Source organism: Psittacula echo (genome assembly GCF_963264785.1).
Source record: "Psittacula echo genome assembly, chromosome: Z".
NCBI classification, from domain to species: domain Eukaryota; kingdom Metazoa; phylum Chordata; class Aves; order Psittaciformes; family Psittacidae; genus Psittacula; species Psittacula echo.
The window spans coordinates 86349022-86364174 of NC_137742.1; the positions used below are offsets into that span (position 1 = coordinate 86349022).

Consider the following 15153-nt stretch of genomic DNA (forward strand, 5'->3'; position numbering starts at 1 on the left):
GAGACCTTAGAGCAGCTCCCAGTGCCTAAAGGGGCTACAAGAAACCTGGAGGGAGCTTTTGACAAGGGCCTGTGGGGACAGGACATGGAGGAATGGCTTTAAACTGGAAGAGAGTAGATTTAGATAACGTATTAGGAAGTTCTTCATTGTGAGGGTGGTGAGGCACTGGCACAGGTTGCCCAGAGAAGCTGTGGCTGTCCTGTTCCTGGCAGTGTTCAAGGCAGTGCCCCATCTCTGGCAGTGTTGGATAGGGCTTGGAGCAGCCTGAAGGAAGGTGGCAGGGGGTTGGAACTACCTGAGTATTTAAGACTCCTTCCAACCTAAACCAGTCTGTGATTCTATGACTTTTTGCAGGTTTAAATAAGGATGCCCTTATTTAAAGGCACAAGTTGCCCCTGACCATGCTGTGTTGGTTAGCATTGCCATCACTGAAATAGCTTTTCTCATTTGCAGTGAAGCTGCGAGGTTTCCCTGACAGCTGCTTTTGTCACTGTTGCAAGTAACAGTACCTTTTTCTAAGAGCAGGAGGGAGCTGGTGGCTGCCTCTGTCAGTGAACAGAAGCGATGCCCAGGAAGGAAAGTGGTTTGTACCAGCAAATGATCCTGGTGAGCATTAGGCAGTTCACTGACACCCATACCACCCTGGGCATGGCTGGAGGGGAACAATGCCAGGGACAGCCCCACTGGGCCATCTGACTACACCTACCCGGTTCAGGGCTTACAGTCATGGATTGTGGTGATAGGCCTTGGGAAGGGTGGTACAGGAGAGACGTGTTTCTCCATGTAGCCTGGAGCAACCTCCCAAGACGTGGCTGTGGATAGGGTTTTGCAGTACACAAGTGTCCTGCAAAACGGGTTAGGAAAACCCATTTTCCCTAACCCAGAGAGCAGTTGGCTTTTCCCAGGCTGCCTTCCCCTCCAAAGATGAGGATGCACTGAGTGAGGCAATATCCTGTTGCCGAGACAGAAGATGCCGAACTCTCGCTTTGGAGCTGTTACTGGAAGCTCGTTGGGCTGCTTGTGCCATCCCAATGGTGCTGGAGTGAGCCCCTGGAGTGAGTCCTTTCTCTCCAACCATGGACCTGTGCTGGCAGGAGGGGATTTTCTCCATCTCACCCATGGCATCAGGGTCTCTTGTAGGACCAACCAGCTCTGCAGGACATAATGGTTACAGAAGAGCTGTCAGTAAAGGTATAAGATCTCTAGGGCCAGACCTCAGAAGGGATTGCACGTAGCAAGGCCTAATTGTAGTTGGTGTTTTCATTTGTCCAAAACCAGGGGCTGTCGACTTGCATTCATGTACCTTTGACTGTCTTCAAAGACAGTAATGCGGAAAATAGATTGTCAATCCTTTTCCATAAAAAAGAAGAGAGAAGAGCACCTGCTGAAGGGACACAGAGCAGGTAAAGCTGCTGGCCAACAGGAACCCTTGGGTTTATGGCTTGTGGCCCAGTTGCTGGAGCACCCAGATAAATGGGAGAAAGGAAAGAAAATAAGCAAGGGAGCTCAGAGCCACTGAGCAGAGAAATTGCTTGGTGTTGCTGTGCTGGCGTGGGAGGTGGGCTGCATCCCTTTGATTTGAGGCACTCCCATCAGAGGTAGCTTGGCAAGCTTTAGTCCTAACAAGGAGGGGCACTAATGAGAGATGACAGTTCCAACGCAGCATTCAAACCAGAGTCAAGCTCTATCAAAGCACCAGTCCCAATAAGAGCCTTTCCCAGTGGCTGGTATTTTACAGCCCAGTGGCCAATTTCTAAATCGTAGAGGCCAATTATTTCCGAAGCCTTTGGTGTGCAGCTAATGAAGGCCTGGAAGGGCCCTGCTAAATGGTTATAAGCCCCGTAGGTGGCAGAGATGTAATGGAGGTGGCAGGCACAATTAGCCATCCATAATTCCTCCTAGCAGCTGATTAAAGTCTCTTTATCCGTCTTACTGAGATCAGAAGGGCACATATTTGGGAAATCAAAAATGCATTAGGGACTGTCAGCCAGCACTGGGGGCCTGTGTGCTGAGCCCTGGGGTGGTGGCATGTACTGAGAGCGGCACAGAGTTGCTGCATGTCAACAGTGTAGGGGATGAGCCCATCATCCCCATGGGGTGTAGCCTTCCCTGTGCGGGTCCCCTGTGGCATCAGTTACCCCATCCTCTTATCCTAGCACCCCCCTTCCCTGTTTGGAGCAGGGGATGGGGTGCTCCAAAGAGATGGCGCCTTACTAAGGTCTCCTGAGTGCAGGGGCACCGCAGTGGGCTTTAACTGCTGCAGAGACACTGAGGGGTGCTGGCCTTATCCTGTACTCAGCGGTGAAGCATCCATCAGTCAAATGGTCTGAAGGGTGATCACTGCAGCTCCCTTTCCTCACCCTCCCTGACCCGGGATACTTCAAAATGTCCCGTGGTGGGAATTGCATGGATGGGGTGAATACTGCTGGAACGGAGAGTCCCCAGGCTGAGCCCCGTGCTGACAGCTTCTGGGGCTGCTGGTTTTCCTTGGTCTGTACGAGCGCTTTGAGGCTTGGGGGTGCCCACAGGCAGCAGGACACGACCGCTGGTCCCGAGCTGGGGAGGTGCATGAATCGCCGTCCCCCCGCTCTCCGTCCCCCCGTCTTCAGAGCGATGACGCTGCCCTGCCCCGAGATGCGGTGGGATCAGGAGGGGGGTCTGGGGGGGGGGTGTCCCACGGCCGGCTCCTGCCCCGCCTCCCGCTGCCCACTCCCCGCTCCCCTCAGTGGGGGGGTCCGCGGAGGCCCATCGGAGGGGTTAGCGCTGCCGCGGCCCGCCCGGCTCAGAGTCCCGTCGGGATGGAGCGGACGGGAGAGGCCCGGCCCCTGCTGCCGCCGCCGGGTGCCGGCGGGCTCTCATCCGCCGGCGCCGTTTGCATTCTGCTCAAGTCGGCGCTGGGCGCGGGGCTGCTGAGCTTCCCCTGGGCCTTCGGCAAGGCTGGCGGAGCTGTCCCGGCCCTCCTGGTGGAGCTGGTAAGGAGGGAGAGGGGGGCCGGGACCGGAGCGAGGGGCTGGCGGCAGCGACGTCTCCGGGAAGCCCGCCACAGTGCTTGGGGGGCAGCGTTCATGTCCCAAGCCAGGCTGGTGGGGGAACAGCCAAGGCAGGAGCTGCCGCCTTAGAGATGCTCTTTGCATTAGCATAACCTACAGTATAATTGGGTGGCTGGTACCAATTGACAGGCTGGAAAAATTGAGGCTGTTCAGCCTGGAGAAGAGCAGCTGTGAGGAGACCTCACAGCAGCCTTCCAGTATCTGAAGGGGCCTACAAGAATGCCGGAGAGGATTCATCAGGGACTGTAGTGATAGGTCAAGAGGTGATAGGTTTAAACTTTAACAGTGGAAATTAAGTTAGATATAAGGAAGAAGTTTTTTACAGTGCAGGTGGTGAGGCACTGGAACAGGTTGCCCAAAGAAGTGGTAAATGCGCTGTCCCTGTCTGTGCAAGACCAGGGTGGACAGAAGCTTGGGCAACATGGTCTAGTGTGAAGCATCCCTGCCCATGGCAGGGGGTTGGAACTAAATGATCTTAAGTTCTTTTCCAATCCAAACCATTCTATGATTCTACCCTACGTGCCCTAAACCACCAAATCTAAACCTAAAGCATCACCTAGGGCTGGTTCTCCACCCATCTGCTGACCCGTGTTACCTAGACGGCCACCTAATCGCTGGCCATGGCCCTGCTTGTCCCCCCGGGTCTGGAAGTGATGTGATGCTTCTTGACGGCTCCTTTCCCCACAGGGCTCACTGGTCTTCCTGGTGAGCGGGCTGGCGGTGCTGGGCTACGCAGCTGCCCTCAGCGCCCAGCCCACCTACCAGGGGGTGGTCCGGGCTGTGTGTGGGGCAGCAGTAGGGAAGCTCTGCGAGGTCTGCTTCTTCCTCAACCTCTTCATGATCTCCGTGGCCCTCCTCAGGGTGGTGGGTGACCAGCTGGAGAAATGTGAGTTGTTTACCCCTGTAGCTTGCTGGGGAGTGAGGGGAAGATGGTCCCATGTGGGTTGGGAGCAGCCCCGGCATTTTCTTTGGAGCCTGAGGTCATGGAGCTCCCTGGCCCTGCCATGGTGTGATGCTCCTGACCTCCTTGGGCCATCCTTTGGGCACAACTGATCTCCCTGCTGCTCCCCACAGTGTGTGACTCCCTGTACCCCAATGGGACACTGAGTGGGGCCCCCCTGTCACCCCCCTGGTATGCAGACCAGCGCTTCACCCTCTCGGCTCTCTGTGTCTTCGTCATCTTCCCTCTCTCTGTCCCCAAGGAGATCAGCTTCCAGAAGTACTCCAGGTACCACCAGGGCCACCTCCTCCCGGGTCCCTGCAGGGCCATGGGACCCTCCCCCTTCCACCCCACTCCCCCCTGGCTGCCAGGGGTCTGCGTGCTGATGCTCTCCCATGCCCCGGCAGCATTCTAGGCACGCTGGCTGCCTGTTACCTCACCCTGGTCATCATCCTGAAATACCACCTGCAGGCAGAGAGCCTGGGCTCACCCGAGCCCTCCCAGCCCTCCAGGTAGGGGGATCAGCCTCACATCCTTCCTACTCTGGTCTCTATAGCATTAGCATGGGCAAGGGGTGGCCCTGGGTGAGGGCATAGGGAGGAATGAGCTGGGGACAGTGCTGGAAGGTTGGTGGGTGAGTGGCAGCCCCAGCTCCAGCTTTCATCCCAGCAATCCCCTCCTTCTCCCAAAATTACTGGGTGAGAGGTTCCTACTGTGGCATCCAGGCTTCACAGCTTACGCCACGCTCTGCGCTTCTTCCCCTCCATGCCACAGGGCATCCTCCTGGGCCTCCATTTTCAGCGTCATTCCCACCATCTGCTTTGGCTTCCAGGTAGGTCATCCTGGCACCACTGTCCCCTGCTGCTGGGGCAGTGCTGACAGCATCCTGGACCATGGGGACACTATTCCTTGCAGGGGGGTTGCAGGGAAGGGGACCCATTCTGCATCCAGAGGTGGCTGCAGGGCAGGACAGAAGCCCCTGGGGATGGGTGAGAGTGGGACAGGGCACCCCTGGGTGGGAGGGAAGGCATTGGGGGTGGGGGTTGTCCCTGCATGAGGCCTCAGCACCACCCCTCCTTGCTTTGCAGTGCCACGAGGCGTGCGTGGCCATCTATAGCAGCATGCGCAATCAGAGCTTCTCCCACTGGGTCACCGTCTCTGTGGTCTCCATGCTCATCTGTCTGCTCATCTACTCCCTCACGGGTAACCCCAGCACCAGAGCCCTTCACCTCCTCCTTCTCCTGCTTGTCCTCATCTTTCTCAGGGCTCCTCTGTCCTCCTCACGACCACTCAACCCACTGCTCCTTTGACAGGGCTCTATGGCTACCTGACCTTTGGCGAGGCTGTGGCACCCGACGTCCTAATGTCCTACCCAGGGAATGACCCAGTTGTCATTGTCGCCCGCCTGCTCTTTGGTGTCTCCATCATTACCATCTACCCCATTGTGGTGCTGCTGGGAAGGTGAAGGGGTGGTGGCCAGCCAGGTGTCCCCTGGCCAGTGCAGCTCCACTGGGTGCTATCAGCCTCCCTGTTCCTCCCCAGGTCAGTGGTGCGGGATGTGTGGGTGACCCCCAAGCACGGAGCCATGGCAGTGCCTGAGGCACAGGAGCAGCGGAGCCGGGTGGCACTGACAGTCACCTGGATGGCCACCACGCTCGTCATCGCCCTCTTTGTGCCAGATATCGGCAAGGTCATCGAGCTTATTGGAGGCATCAGCGCTTTCTTCATCTTCATCTTCCCAGGCAAGAGTGAGCAGTGGGAGGCAGAGGAAGGGTGCTGGTGCCAAAAGCATTGTTGGTGGAGGGTGGGTGCTGTGATGGTGATGGGTAGTCCATCCTGGCCTCATTTTGGGGTGCAGGGACACATGCATGGGGACACTGCTGCAGGGCCTGGGTGAGGGGTGCCAGGTGGTGGAGCTGAGCCTATGTGTTGGTGGCAGGGCTGTGCTTGGTGTGCATGACTGGGACCCGCACCCTTGGGCCACGCAAAAAGTGAGTGTCTGCGCACTTGGGAGTGGTGGGGAAGGGCAGGGGGACAGCATCCCATGATCCATGGCTCCAGCAGGGTCGCTGGGGTCACCCTGGCCAGGCAGGAGGAGTCTCATGAGAAGGGGAATTTGGGGCACCTGTAGGCACTGACAGCAGGAGCCTGTGGTGGGGCTGAAGACTGGGTATGGAGGGATGTGTTTCAACACTGGGGATGTGGCTGGGTACGAGAGTTGAGTCGAAGTATTGGGGAGATGCTCATAATTTGGGAATGTGCCTGTGCACCAGGGGTGTGCGCAGGAATGAGGTTGTACCTAGGTATGAGGGATGTGCACAGGGATCAGGGATATGTCTGAATATCAGACCTCTTGCAGCAAGGTTTAAAGACACTGGGGCACACAGTGGGGACTTGGGTGGGGGTCAGAAGGCCATGGTGCTCCAAGGTTGCAGAAGCCCATGTCAGGGGGACCTGGCATATTTCTGGTGAGTTTTGGGGTAGGCATGTGCCAAAGTGTGTCTGTGCTCCTGGGGGAGCAGCAGAATCTGAGTGAGGATGGAGGTGATGTGTGTGGGGTCCTATTCCCCACAGCAGCAACTGGGAGCACCCGGGGACCTTGGGGTCTTGGCCAGGAGGGTGTGCTGGGGGACGCATGGCTATCTGGGCAGGAGGGAGGGTGCCCTAGGGATGCCAAAGCACTGGGAGACCAATGCAGGCAGTGAGCAGTGGCACCAAGGTGAGCAGCAAGGACTTGGAGAGTTCCATCAGGGAGACCCACCAGAGTGTGACCCCGAGAGTGCCATCACCATGAGAGGGGACAGCACAAGCCAGGGCGATGGGGACAGCAAGGGAACAGTCCCAGCCTGCCTGGGGCAGTTCGGGAAGGCGTATAGTGCTGATGACCCCACGATGGAGCAGCAGATGGTTTGGGGTGAGTGCTACGTCTCAAGGGCTCGGTGTTGGTCAGAGGCTGTGTGCCTGGGGAGAGGGTGACAGGGATGCGCAGACCCACAGGTCGCAGGGCTGGGATGGAGCAGGGTAGGGGACATGTGGCAATGGTGCAGGGGGGCACATGGAGATTGTGTGGATGTGGCTGTGCCTGAGCATGGGTGGGGGGGCAGATGTGCCCTGTGCCCCTTCGGCAGGGCCACCGGGTGCAGGTGGAACCGGGGATGGTCTCATGGTAGTGCTGTCAGGCTTCTGACCAAGTGTTGTGTGTCGTTGCAGTGGCGACGTGCTGGAGGGGCTGCTGGGGTCTTCAGCCATCCGTGATGCAGAGGAGCATGGCAGAGGAGGCTGAGACCCCACAGAAGGCTCCACATATTCAGTGGGTTCCATGTTACTGGAGGTCAGTTTGGTCCCTCCAGCCCCTGCTCATGTTCCCACAGGGCAGCTCTCATCACCTGGGGTGTCCTTTCTGTGCTCGGTGGTGCCTTCGTCTGCGGGCAGAGCGCTGCCCTGGCCGTGCTGGGGCTGCTGCGCTGAGGGGCCATGGACCCGCCTCATCGTGCCCCCCAGTATGACGCCCCCACCATGCCCTTGGCACAGCTACACCACTGGATCTCATCACGGTTTTATTTGGCATGACCATCCCCATTATACAGAGGCTAATAAAGACAGGAGAGGGAATCGGTGAGGGCCCTGTGCCATGCACCCCCCCAAGGGACCCCCACACAAGGTGGGTTGGGGGGAGGATGAGCAGCGAGCTCCTCACATGCATGGACAGACACACAAACAGAAGTACAGACCCCAGGAAGGGGGGCATCGATCCCCACATCCACAAGGCACCCACTGCCACCATGAAGGAAACCCCTTGAGACTACCCACCCCTCACAGGACTAAGGGGCACCCCTTCCACCACCACCCTGACCACCTCCCCCCACTCGTCATGGGTCCCTATCCCTATAGGCACAGCCTTCTCCCCTGGGGACTAGCAGGGACTCCAATTTACCTCCCAGGGGGCCTTCAGCCTCCTGCTCCCACTCCCTGTTCCTCATCACTAGCTGCCACTCTCTGCCCACCTGTGCACTGGGAAGCACCCCTCCAAACCCTGTGGGAGGAAATCCCCCACAGCCCACCCCACTCCAGAAAGAGGTGACCCAGGTGCTGGGGTAGCTGGGGGGGGGGGGGCCGGGAGAACCTGTGGGGTGCTGGGGACACACACAGGGGTTTCCTTCACTGCAGACAGGTCACACTGACCCACACAGGGGTCACGGTCACCCCACAGCAGGGGAGGCACCAGCAGTCACTCTCGACTCAAGGTGCACCAGGCAGCTGCAGGGGAACAGGACCAGAGGGTCAGCCCTGTCCAGCCCTGCATCACTCCGACCCCCCACCCCTGCTCCCCACACTGGGAGTGGTGCCAGCTGCTCCTGGGTCCCTGTGCCCACCCCACGGGATGGACACCCTCCTACCTGGCACAGCCACACTGGAGATGGCCTCAGGCTGGCTCAGCGTGTCCACCTTGACGTGCTGGAAGCCCTTGCAGGTGGCACTCTGCAGGTGCCTGCATCCGGATGTGAGAGAGTGGGTGACAATGTCCCACCAAATCACCATCCAAGCCCCCTGCCACCCCATCGCCTCTGGCAAGGGCTGGGTGACAGCAGCCTCTTTACCCTCAGGCAAAGCACCCTGCCATGGCTTAGGACAGTGAGACCTCCCTCCCATCCCCTATGCCCAAAGGCACCTCCAGGTGGGACACGCACAAAGACATGGCAAGCCCCTCATATCCGTTACAGTGACAGCCCTAGCCTCACCGCTGCCATCAGACAGGGGACAGACCTTGTGGCTCAGCAGCTCCAACACCCCTCCACAACCAAGGACCCCACCCAAACCGAGGGTTTTTACCCCTTCCCTACCTCTTCCAATCCTCCTCAGTCTCCCAGAACTCATAGACAATGAAGGTGACCCCATCAGGCAGCTTCACCGCAGTGACACTGGCAGGAGTGAGGAGAGGGGTGAGCTCCAAACCGTGGGGCATCCCTCCCCCCTCCCCTCTCAGCCTCTGCAGCCCCCGATGGGTGACCCCAGCCCCAGCAGCTCAAGTGAAGGGGAACTCCCCCTTCAACACCTCACCTCACGCAGAACGGTTTTGGTGGCCAACCATCACTGCACCCCAAATCCTGGCTGTTTTGCCTCAGCCCTTCACTTGGTGGAGTGCCCCTTGCTGCAAGAGCAGCTGGACACCCCTGTGCCCACCCCCCAAACCCCTTTGTCCCCCATGCACATCTGCTGGTGGTACGCACTGGAAGCAGTCCCGCTCCCTGGCCACGCTCTTCAGGTACTGCTTCAGGGAGCTGCAGAACTCGCTTAGGTGCTTGTGCGACACCGTCATCTCATCTCGCACCAGGAGGAGGTACTGCTGGGCCCCCAAAACACAGCAGCATGACAGACCCCAAAAACATGGTGACACCCCCCACTCCAAGGGCAATGCCACACTGCAGGGACACCCCAGCACCGCAGAGTGATCTCACCGTGCAAGCCGCGCTCTCACTGTCTGACAGCTGCTGGTGCAGGTCAAACCAGAGGGTCTGGGAAAGGGGGAAAAGCAGTGGGAGGGTGGGTTGAGGTTGTGTGTCCCTCACAGGCTGGTGGGTTTCTTTCCCCAGTGTTTGGGGACATGACGTGTTGTGCCCCCTTCTCTGCAGAGAGGGATCTGAGACCCATTTGCGCCTTCCATCAGGACCCTCTGCAGAGACTCCCCAGGCAGCCAGCATCCTCACTGCCATGTTCTAACAGCAGCCCCAAGACAGCCGTCACCTTTCAGTCCCTGATTGTCCATGGGGTAGGGGAACCGTCCCTCCTCAGTGCCCACCTGTGCTTTGCCAGCCCTTGGGACACTCTATTTCCTCGGGCAACCATGACTGACACTTTTCTGCCCTCACCCTTCACAGCACCTCTCTGCCCCCATGTACAGCAGCACCTTTTCACTGTCTCCTTACATCCTGAAAGTGCAAACCAGGACGATTTTGGAAACATCTCTTGTACTAACATTTTCTCTTTCAGTCCCTAGATGGAGTAAGGCTGCCTCTACAAGAGACGTTGCCTTCTTCCTTATGTTTTTTTCTTGTTTAAATAAACTCACAGTTAATCATTCCACATAACAATAGCTGCCATCAGCTCATCAGACATAGTATCCTCCAACCCTGCCACCACCCACCCAGCTCCCACCACCATGCACGCCATGGGACAGGGGTGAGTATGGCCACTTCTTGGTCATCTCAGTGCCAATCAGGACAGGGAGCTGTGGGCCCCAGGGACAGTCCCATGTGTGGAAACGCTGGCCCTTACCTTGTCCTCCAGCTTGCCAATCAGCTCAGCCAGCCTGTTGATCTGCCCCTCCAGCCCCTCTGCCTTGGTGTCAGGGGAACCTGTGTGGAGTCAGGAGGCAGTGATGGAGAGGCCTGCCTCCATCTCCTCTCTGCCTCCCAGAGAGGCACCCCTGGGCACCTCGAGAGCTCTGCTGTCCTCCAGAGAAGTCTAGCATCACCTCCATGACGATGCTGGGACCGCAGCTCCCTTCCCTGAGCACCCTAAGTCACTCCAGGCTGTGAGTGCAGCTGGAAGCGGCCATCACTTACCACTCATGAAGGTCTTCCCCTGCTCCCTGGGGACCATCCAGCTGGTGGGAGAGTAGCTGGGCACAGGGCTGTCATACCAGGTCTCCATCAGACCATGGCCTGTCTTGCTGGGGTAGTGCCTGCAACCAGAGAGCACACAGGCTATCATGGAGGGCAGAGCTGGGCACATACAGTGCAGTGTAAGCCAGTCCCGGGGAGCTGACATTGGATCATCCTGTTTGGCACCTGTGCCACCAGACCCCTTGGAGAGCAGCAGTGCTCACACAGCACAGGCTTCCCTTCAGTGCCATCCTTCAGCATTAGAAGCAGCATCAGCAGGCTGCTCCCAGAAGCCATCACTTTTCTTTCCTGCTTAGGAAACACTAGAGCTGCCCATCTCTTGCACTCCGCAGGGATATTTACTCCTCTAGACAGATATCACGATAGTGGGGCACCTGTAGCTGTGCCCAGGCTGCTGCCTGCACCTTAGTGGGGCTGGTTTTGCAGTTGCGTGACTTTGGCTATTAACACATGGGAAAAGTGGTTGTCATGGCCGCTCGGCATGCACCCCACCGACAGGCTCTAGTTCTCCTGGAGAATGGAGACATATTCACTGTAGCAGCTGCTCCAACTTGCTGCTGCTTCTTCTTTTGGGGCTACAAAGCCCATTTGGCCTGGGTCATCCTGCATCACCTCTTGGAGAAAAGCATATATGTGTGTGTATATACACACATGTGCTCATGCATGCGCATACCCGTGAGGCATCAGTGACCACCCTGTGGTCCCCCCAGGCCCTTATTCATTTGCAGACCGGAGAGGATGCTAAGACCTGCCATCCCCACAAGGGTTTGTAGCTGCCATCCCTGTGTGGCAAGATGGGAGTGGGCTTTGGGTAGGATGACCCTCTCTTTCCTTCCTCCTCCACCAGTGGGAAGTCTGAGCTGCAGAGGCTGAGCTTCTCAAAGGGTTTTCGGTGTTTCCTTCCAGCAGCAGCAGCTCTGTGCTGCCTGCCTGCTGATGGAGGTGCCTGAGAGCCTGACTCCTCTTGGCATTTCTAGCCAGCCACGCAGCTCACACTGGAGACAACATGCTGAGTGCCAGGAGCCAATATGCACAACACTGGCCAGCACTGTCCTGTCCTCCTGTCCCTCCCCAGGCACCCAGCTTCCTCTGGAGTACAGCAGCCGGGTGTCCTCTCTGCCTTCCCTGTCTACTCTGAGCAATTTCAGCTGGCTCCTTTGGTGCAAGGTCTAGGCTGCTGTTGTTCCCCAAAATCAGCTGGTGAGACTTGACCATGCACATGGGAACATGACGAGCAGATCTGGCGCCGAAGAACATTCCCAAGATACGGAAGCAAGAACAGTGATAAAGACAGCAGGAACATCCCTGTCACTACAGACTGTGTGATAATCCCCCTGCCTGTGCTGAATAATCCCCTGTCAATAGGCAGGAAATTAGGCGATAACAGACAGAGATTTCTTTTTAATCACAATTTAATGAGGTGTCTCAGGCTTGGACATCTGCCTTTGCACTTCATTTTACAGCCCTTTATTTCGGTGCTTTTTAGGCCGCCTCTTTGTCTTCATGTGGATACAGGAGATCATCTTTTGTGGACTTGGTAGTGGTTTTTTTTTCCTATTACCACCATGAGAAAACAAATACAATACTACTCATTATGAACTGGGTCCACACATCAGCAAATAACAGCCAGCAAAGTCTTTCATGGGTTCTAATTGCTGCATCTTAAATTGGGCTTGTTTTCTCCTCATTGTTTCCCTTTTACTTTTTTTGCATAAGGTTTGACAGTCTCTTTCCAAAACAGGGAGAAGAAAGTGATATGTGGGACGAAAACCAGAGCATCCGTCCTAAGAAAGCTGGTGAGATGTCACCAGAGCTGCCCAGGGTCTCACTGCTGTCCCCAGGCAGCAACAGCTCCAGTGAGAGCAGCCCAGTGCTGCCTGTCCAGGGTGCAACTGCTGCTGATGTCAAAACCCAAACCACCAAGACCTGGCTTCTGTGAAGTGTTTGGGAACATTGGCCCCTGCAGTGTCCCAGCAGGGAGCTGGGATTTCCATGTGGCTTGGGGAAGCCAAGGCATCCCCCTGAGCATCCCATGGCCTCCTGGTTTGCAAGTACAATAGGAGCAGGATGCACTTGATCAGCATATGATGAATGGTTTCCATGGCAACTTGTCCTGGTTACAGCCGGTGACAGCAAAGTGAGTGACACAGTGACACCAAGTGACCATCTGGGCTATGCTGCCAGGTACCCCTTATATTTTAGCTCTGGCAGCACTTGAGAAAGCTTGGAACTGTCTGCTCTGCCTTCTCCAAGCTTGGTAGCACATGCCAGGCTGCTGGGATGGGGATGGCCCCCTCACATGGGACCCGAAGACACGGTACCTGTCCCCAGCACACAAGCACCTTTTGCCTCTGTGGATATCACCCCCCGGGTGCCCAGCAGGAGGGACAGCATCCCTGCCGTGGGAAGCCACTGCATGGGCTGACCCCAGACACAGCCACCCTGCTGCTAGTGCCCACATTTTGCCCTGAATGGGACCAGTGGATTTGCTCAGAGAAGCAGCCCCATGCACCCAGGGCTGTGCAGCCCCAGGGTGCTGCCCCTTGTTTGCATCTGCCCCTGCACTGCTTGTGGGTGAAAAAGTCAAGAGGGACCTTTAGGGCTGCAGCTGAGTAAGGGACAGGGCAGGACACAGTGTTGGAGGACAGCCCCAGGACCTCTCAGGAAGCTGGGAAGAGAGTATGCCAAAATCACTGTTGGTGTGGGAGAAAACTAACAGAAGTTGCAGTATTATAGAAACATTTTTATGGTAAAATACCACTTGAACCAACCTGAAAGTTGCCACTTCCAGGACAGTTGGTGTGCATGGAATCTACTCCACAATGGTTCCCTAGGCAACACAACCTAGATATCATAGCCAGGCTCTGCTGTACTCCCTGCAGACTGGGGACTGCAAACTAGGTACCATAGGGCTGATAAGCCACATAACAGCTTTCAGATGGGAAATACAAGAGACGATGTTCGTTTCTGAGCCAGCAGCTGTGGTGTAATCACTTCCCTTAGGTGAATCTTGCTAATTATAATCTCATTATAATACTAACACACACCTCCATCCCAGAGTTACCCACCTCCAAGGTATGACCACCCCTCACGGGTCACATGCTTCAAACTTTTTATCATCTGTACCTTTAAGTGAGAAGTGAAAGAATTTTATGCCATCAAGAAGAATATGACTGGAGCCACTCAAGCTCCACCTGAGAGTGAAGAAAAGTATAGAAGTGAATGAGAGAGAGGGGAAGATAGGGAAGACTCCATTGTAACTTCTGGAATCAGTCAATGGGCTGAACCTGTCTTCTACCCCATATGGATGCCTATTGGGTAAGAACTTTATCTAATGCACACTAAATAACTCATGCTTAGCTGTTACTAGTGATTATAGTATGATTGTGTATCACTTGTTTTTATGGCAGGTTTTGGTTGGTTTTGCAGACAATCCCTATTACCAACAATCACAAACCTTAATTTGTCATGATTTTATATTAATAAAAAGTGTTATTCCATAAACTGCTAGTGATTGTTCTTTGTGGGTGCCAGCTGTTGCTGACAGTGGGTAACATAAAGTGGGAAGACGCCCTGATGCTGTTGGCATGTTTCCCTGAACAAGTCAGTTGAATTGCCCTCCCATCCAGCAGGACTGTTCAGTGAAGGGTCCCTATAACAGGACTATAACACTATAATACTGGTTGGGCATAAGGGTCTTGGCTTTCCAGGGGCACTGATAGACAGATCAAACATGAGGGGTCAAGAAAATCTCTTCCCCCACCTCCATTTCACATGACAGAGATGCAAAGGGAAAAGCAGCTGTTTGCCTTTTGCTTCCTGTACACCATCTGCTGCATTTTCCCTCATCCCACAAAATCATCCTCATCCTTTCCCTCCACTCCCTGCACCAGAATCACTCTGGAAGTGAAGAGGAAGATGGGAGATGCTGCAGACCTGGCAGGGTTGGTTTGCTCATCAATGGCATCCACGGCACTCTCCACAGAGCTCAGCAGTGACTGGGTCTGGTTCGCCGTCTCCTTCAGCAGGAAGCGGGTCACAAACTGGTCCACGTTGCTGCCACTCTCGTACACCTGCCAAGGCAGACAGTGAGCATGGTAAGACCCAGCACTGACCACCCAGCACCACTGGTGGTGCAGCATCCATCCAACATCCCATGCACAAGCTGTGTCCCTAGCCATAAGGGCCACAGGAGGAATGAGCATGCACTGTCCCACCCCAAGGGAAGCATCTTCCAATACCCATAGGTCACCCAGCATATAGCCCTCCAGCATCCATCAGCCCTGGGACACACTTGTAGAAACTGTGACAAGAGGCAGTGTGGGCAACAAGGCACATAATTTATTTATCTATAAACAGAGCAACAAAAACAGGCAATTACCCAAAGCCCATTGTTGCTCACTTCACCATGATCTTAAATCTACCTTTGCCTTGCAGGACAAGACACAGCAGGTGCAGGTATGAAAAGTGCCCCCTCCTGTGCTTTGGATCCCTGCTCTGAGAGCTTCAGCATGTTATTTAGAGCCTTAATCCACACCAG

The 15153-nt window shown here is 55.9% G+C and overlaps 2 protein-coding genes across 2 annotated transcripts in view; one reads left to right on the forward strand and one right to left on the reverse strand.

Moving 5' to 3' along the window:
- Positions 1 to 564: 564 nt before the first annotated feature.
- Positions 565 to 7458, forward strand: SLC38A8 (solute carrier family 38 member 8; the record flags this gene model as incomplete). Its single annotated transcript, XM_080638375.1, has 13 exons — positions 565 to 606; positions 2529 to 2972; positions 3738 to 3936; positions 4125 to 4278; positions 4398 to 4502; positions 4765 to 4822; positions 5079 to 5193; positions 5304 to 5451; positions 5533 to 5738; positions 5930 to 5981; positions 6642 to 6904; positions 7201 to 7300; positions 7362 to 7458. 13 exons carry the CDS (start codon positions 565 to 567, stop codon positions 7456 to 7458), a joined length of 1983 nt encoding a protein of 660 aa, XP_080494501.1.
- A 760-nt stretch (positions 7459 to 8218) lies between these two features.
- NECAB2 (N-terminal EF-hand calcium binding protein 2) overlaps positions 8219 to 15153 on the reverse strand; it is a gene marked incomplete at both ends in the record, with an annotated part of 80045 nt that continues 73110 nt past the window's right edge. The window contains 8 exons of the mRNA XM_080638657.1: positions 8219 to 8247; positions 8388 to 8479; positions 8832 to 8909; positions 9219 to 9331; positions 9447 to 9503; positions 10264 to 10343; positions 10554 to 10672; positions 14550 to 14686. Of these exons, the coding sequence (XP_080494783.1) occupies positions 8219 to 8247; positions 8388 to 8479; positions 8832 to 8909; positions 9219 to 9331; positions 9447 to 9503; positions 10264 to 10343; positions 10554 to 10672; positions 14550 to 14686 (705 nt within the window). The remainder of the gene's footprint in view (positions 8248 to 8387; positions 8480 to 8831; positions 8910 to 9218; positions 9332 to 9446; positions 9504 to 10263; positions 10344 to 10553; positions 10673 to 14549; positions 14687 to 15153) is intronic.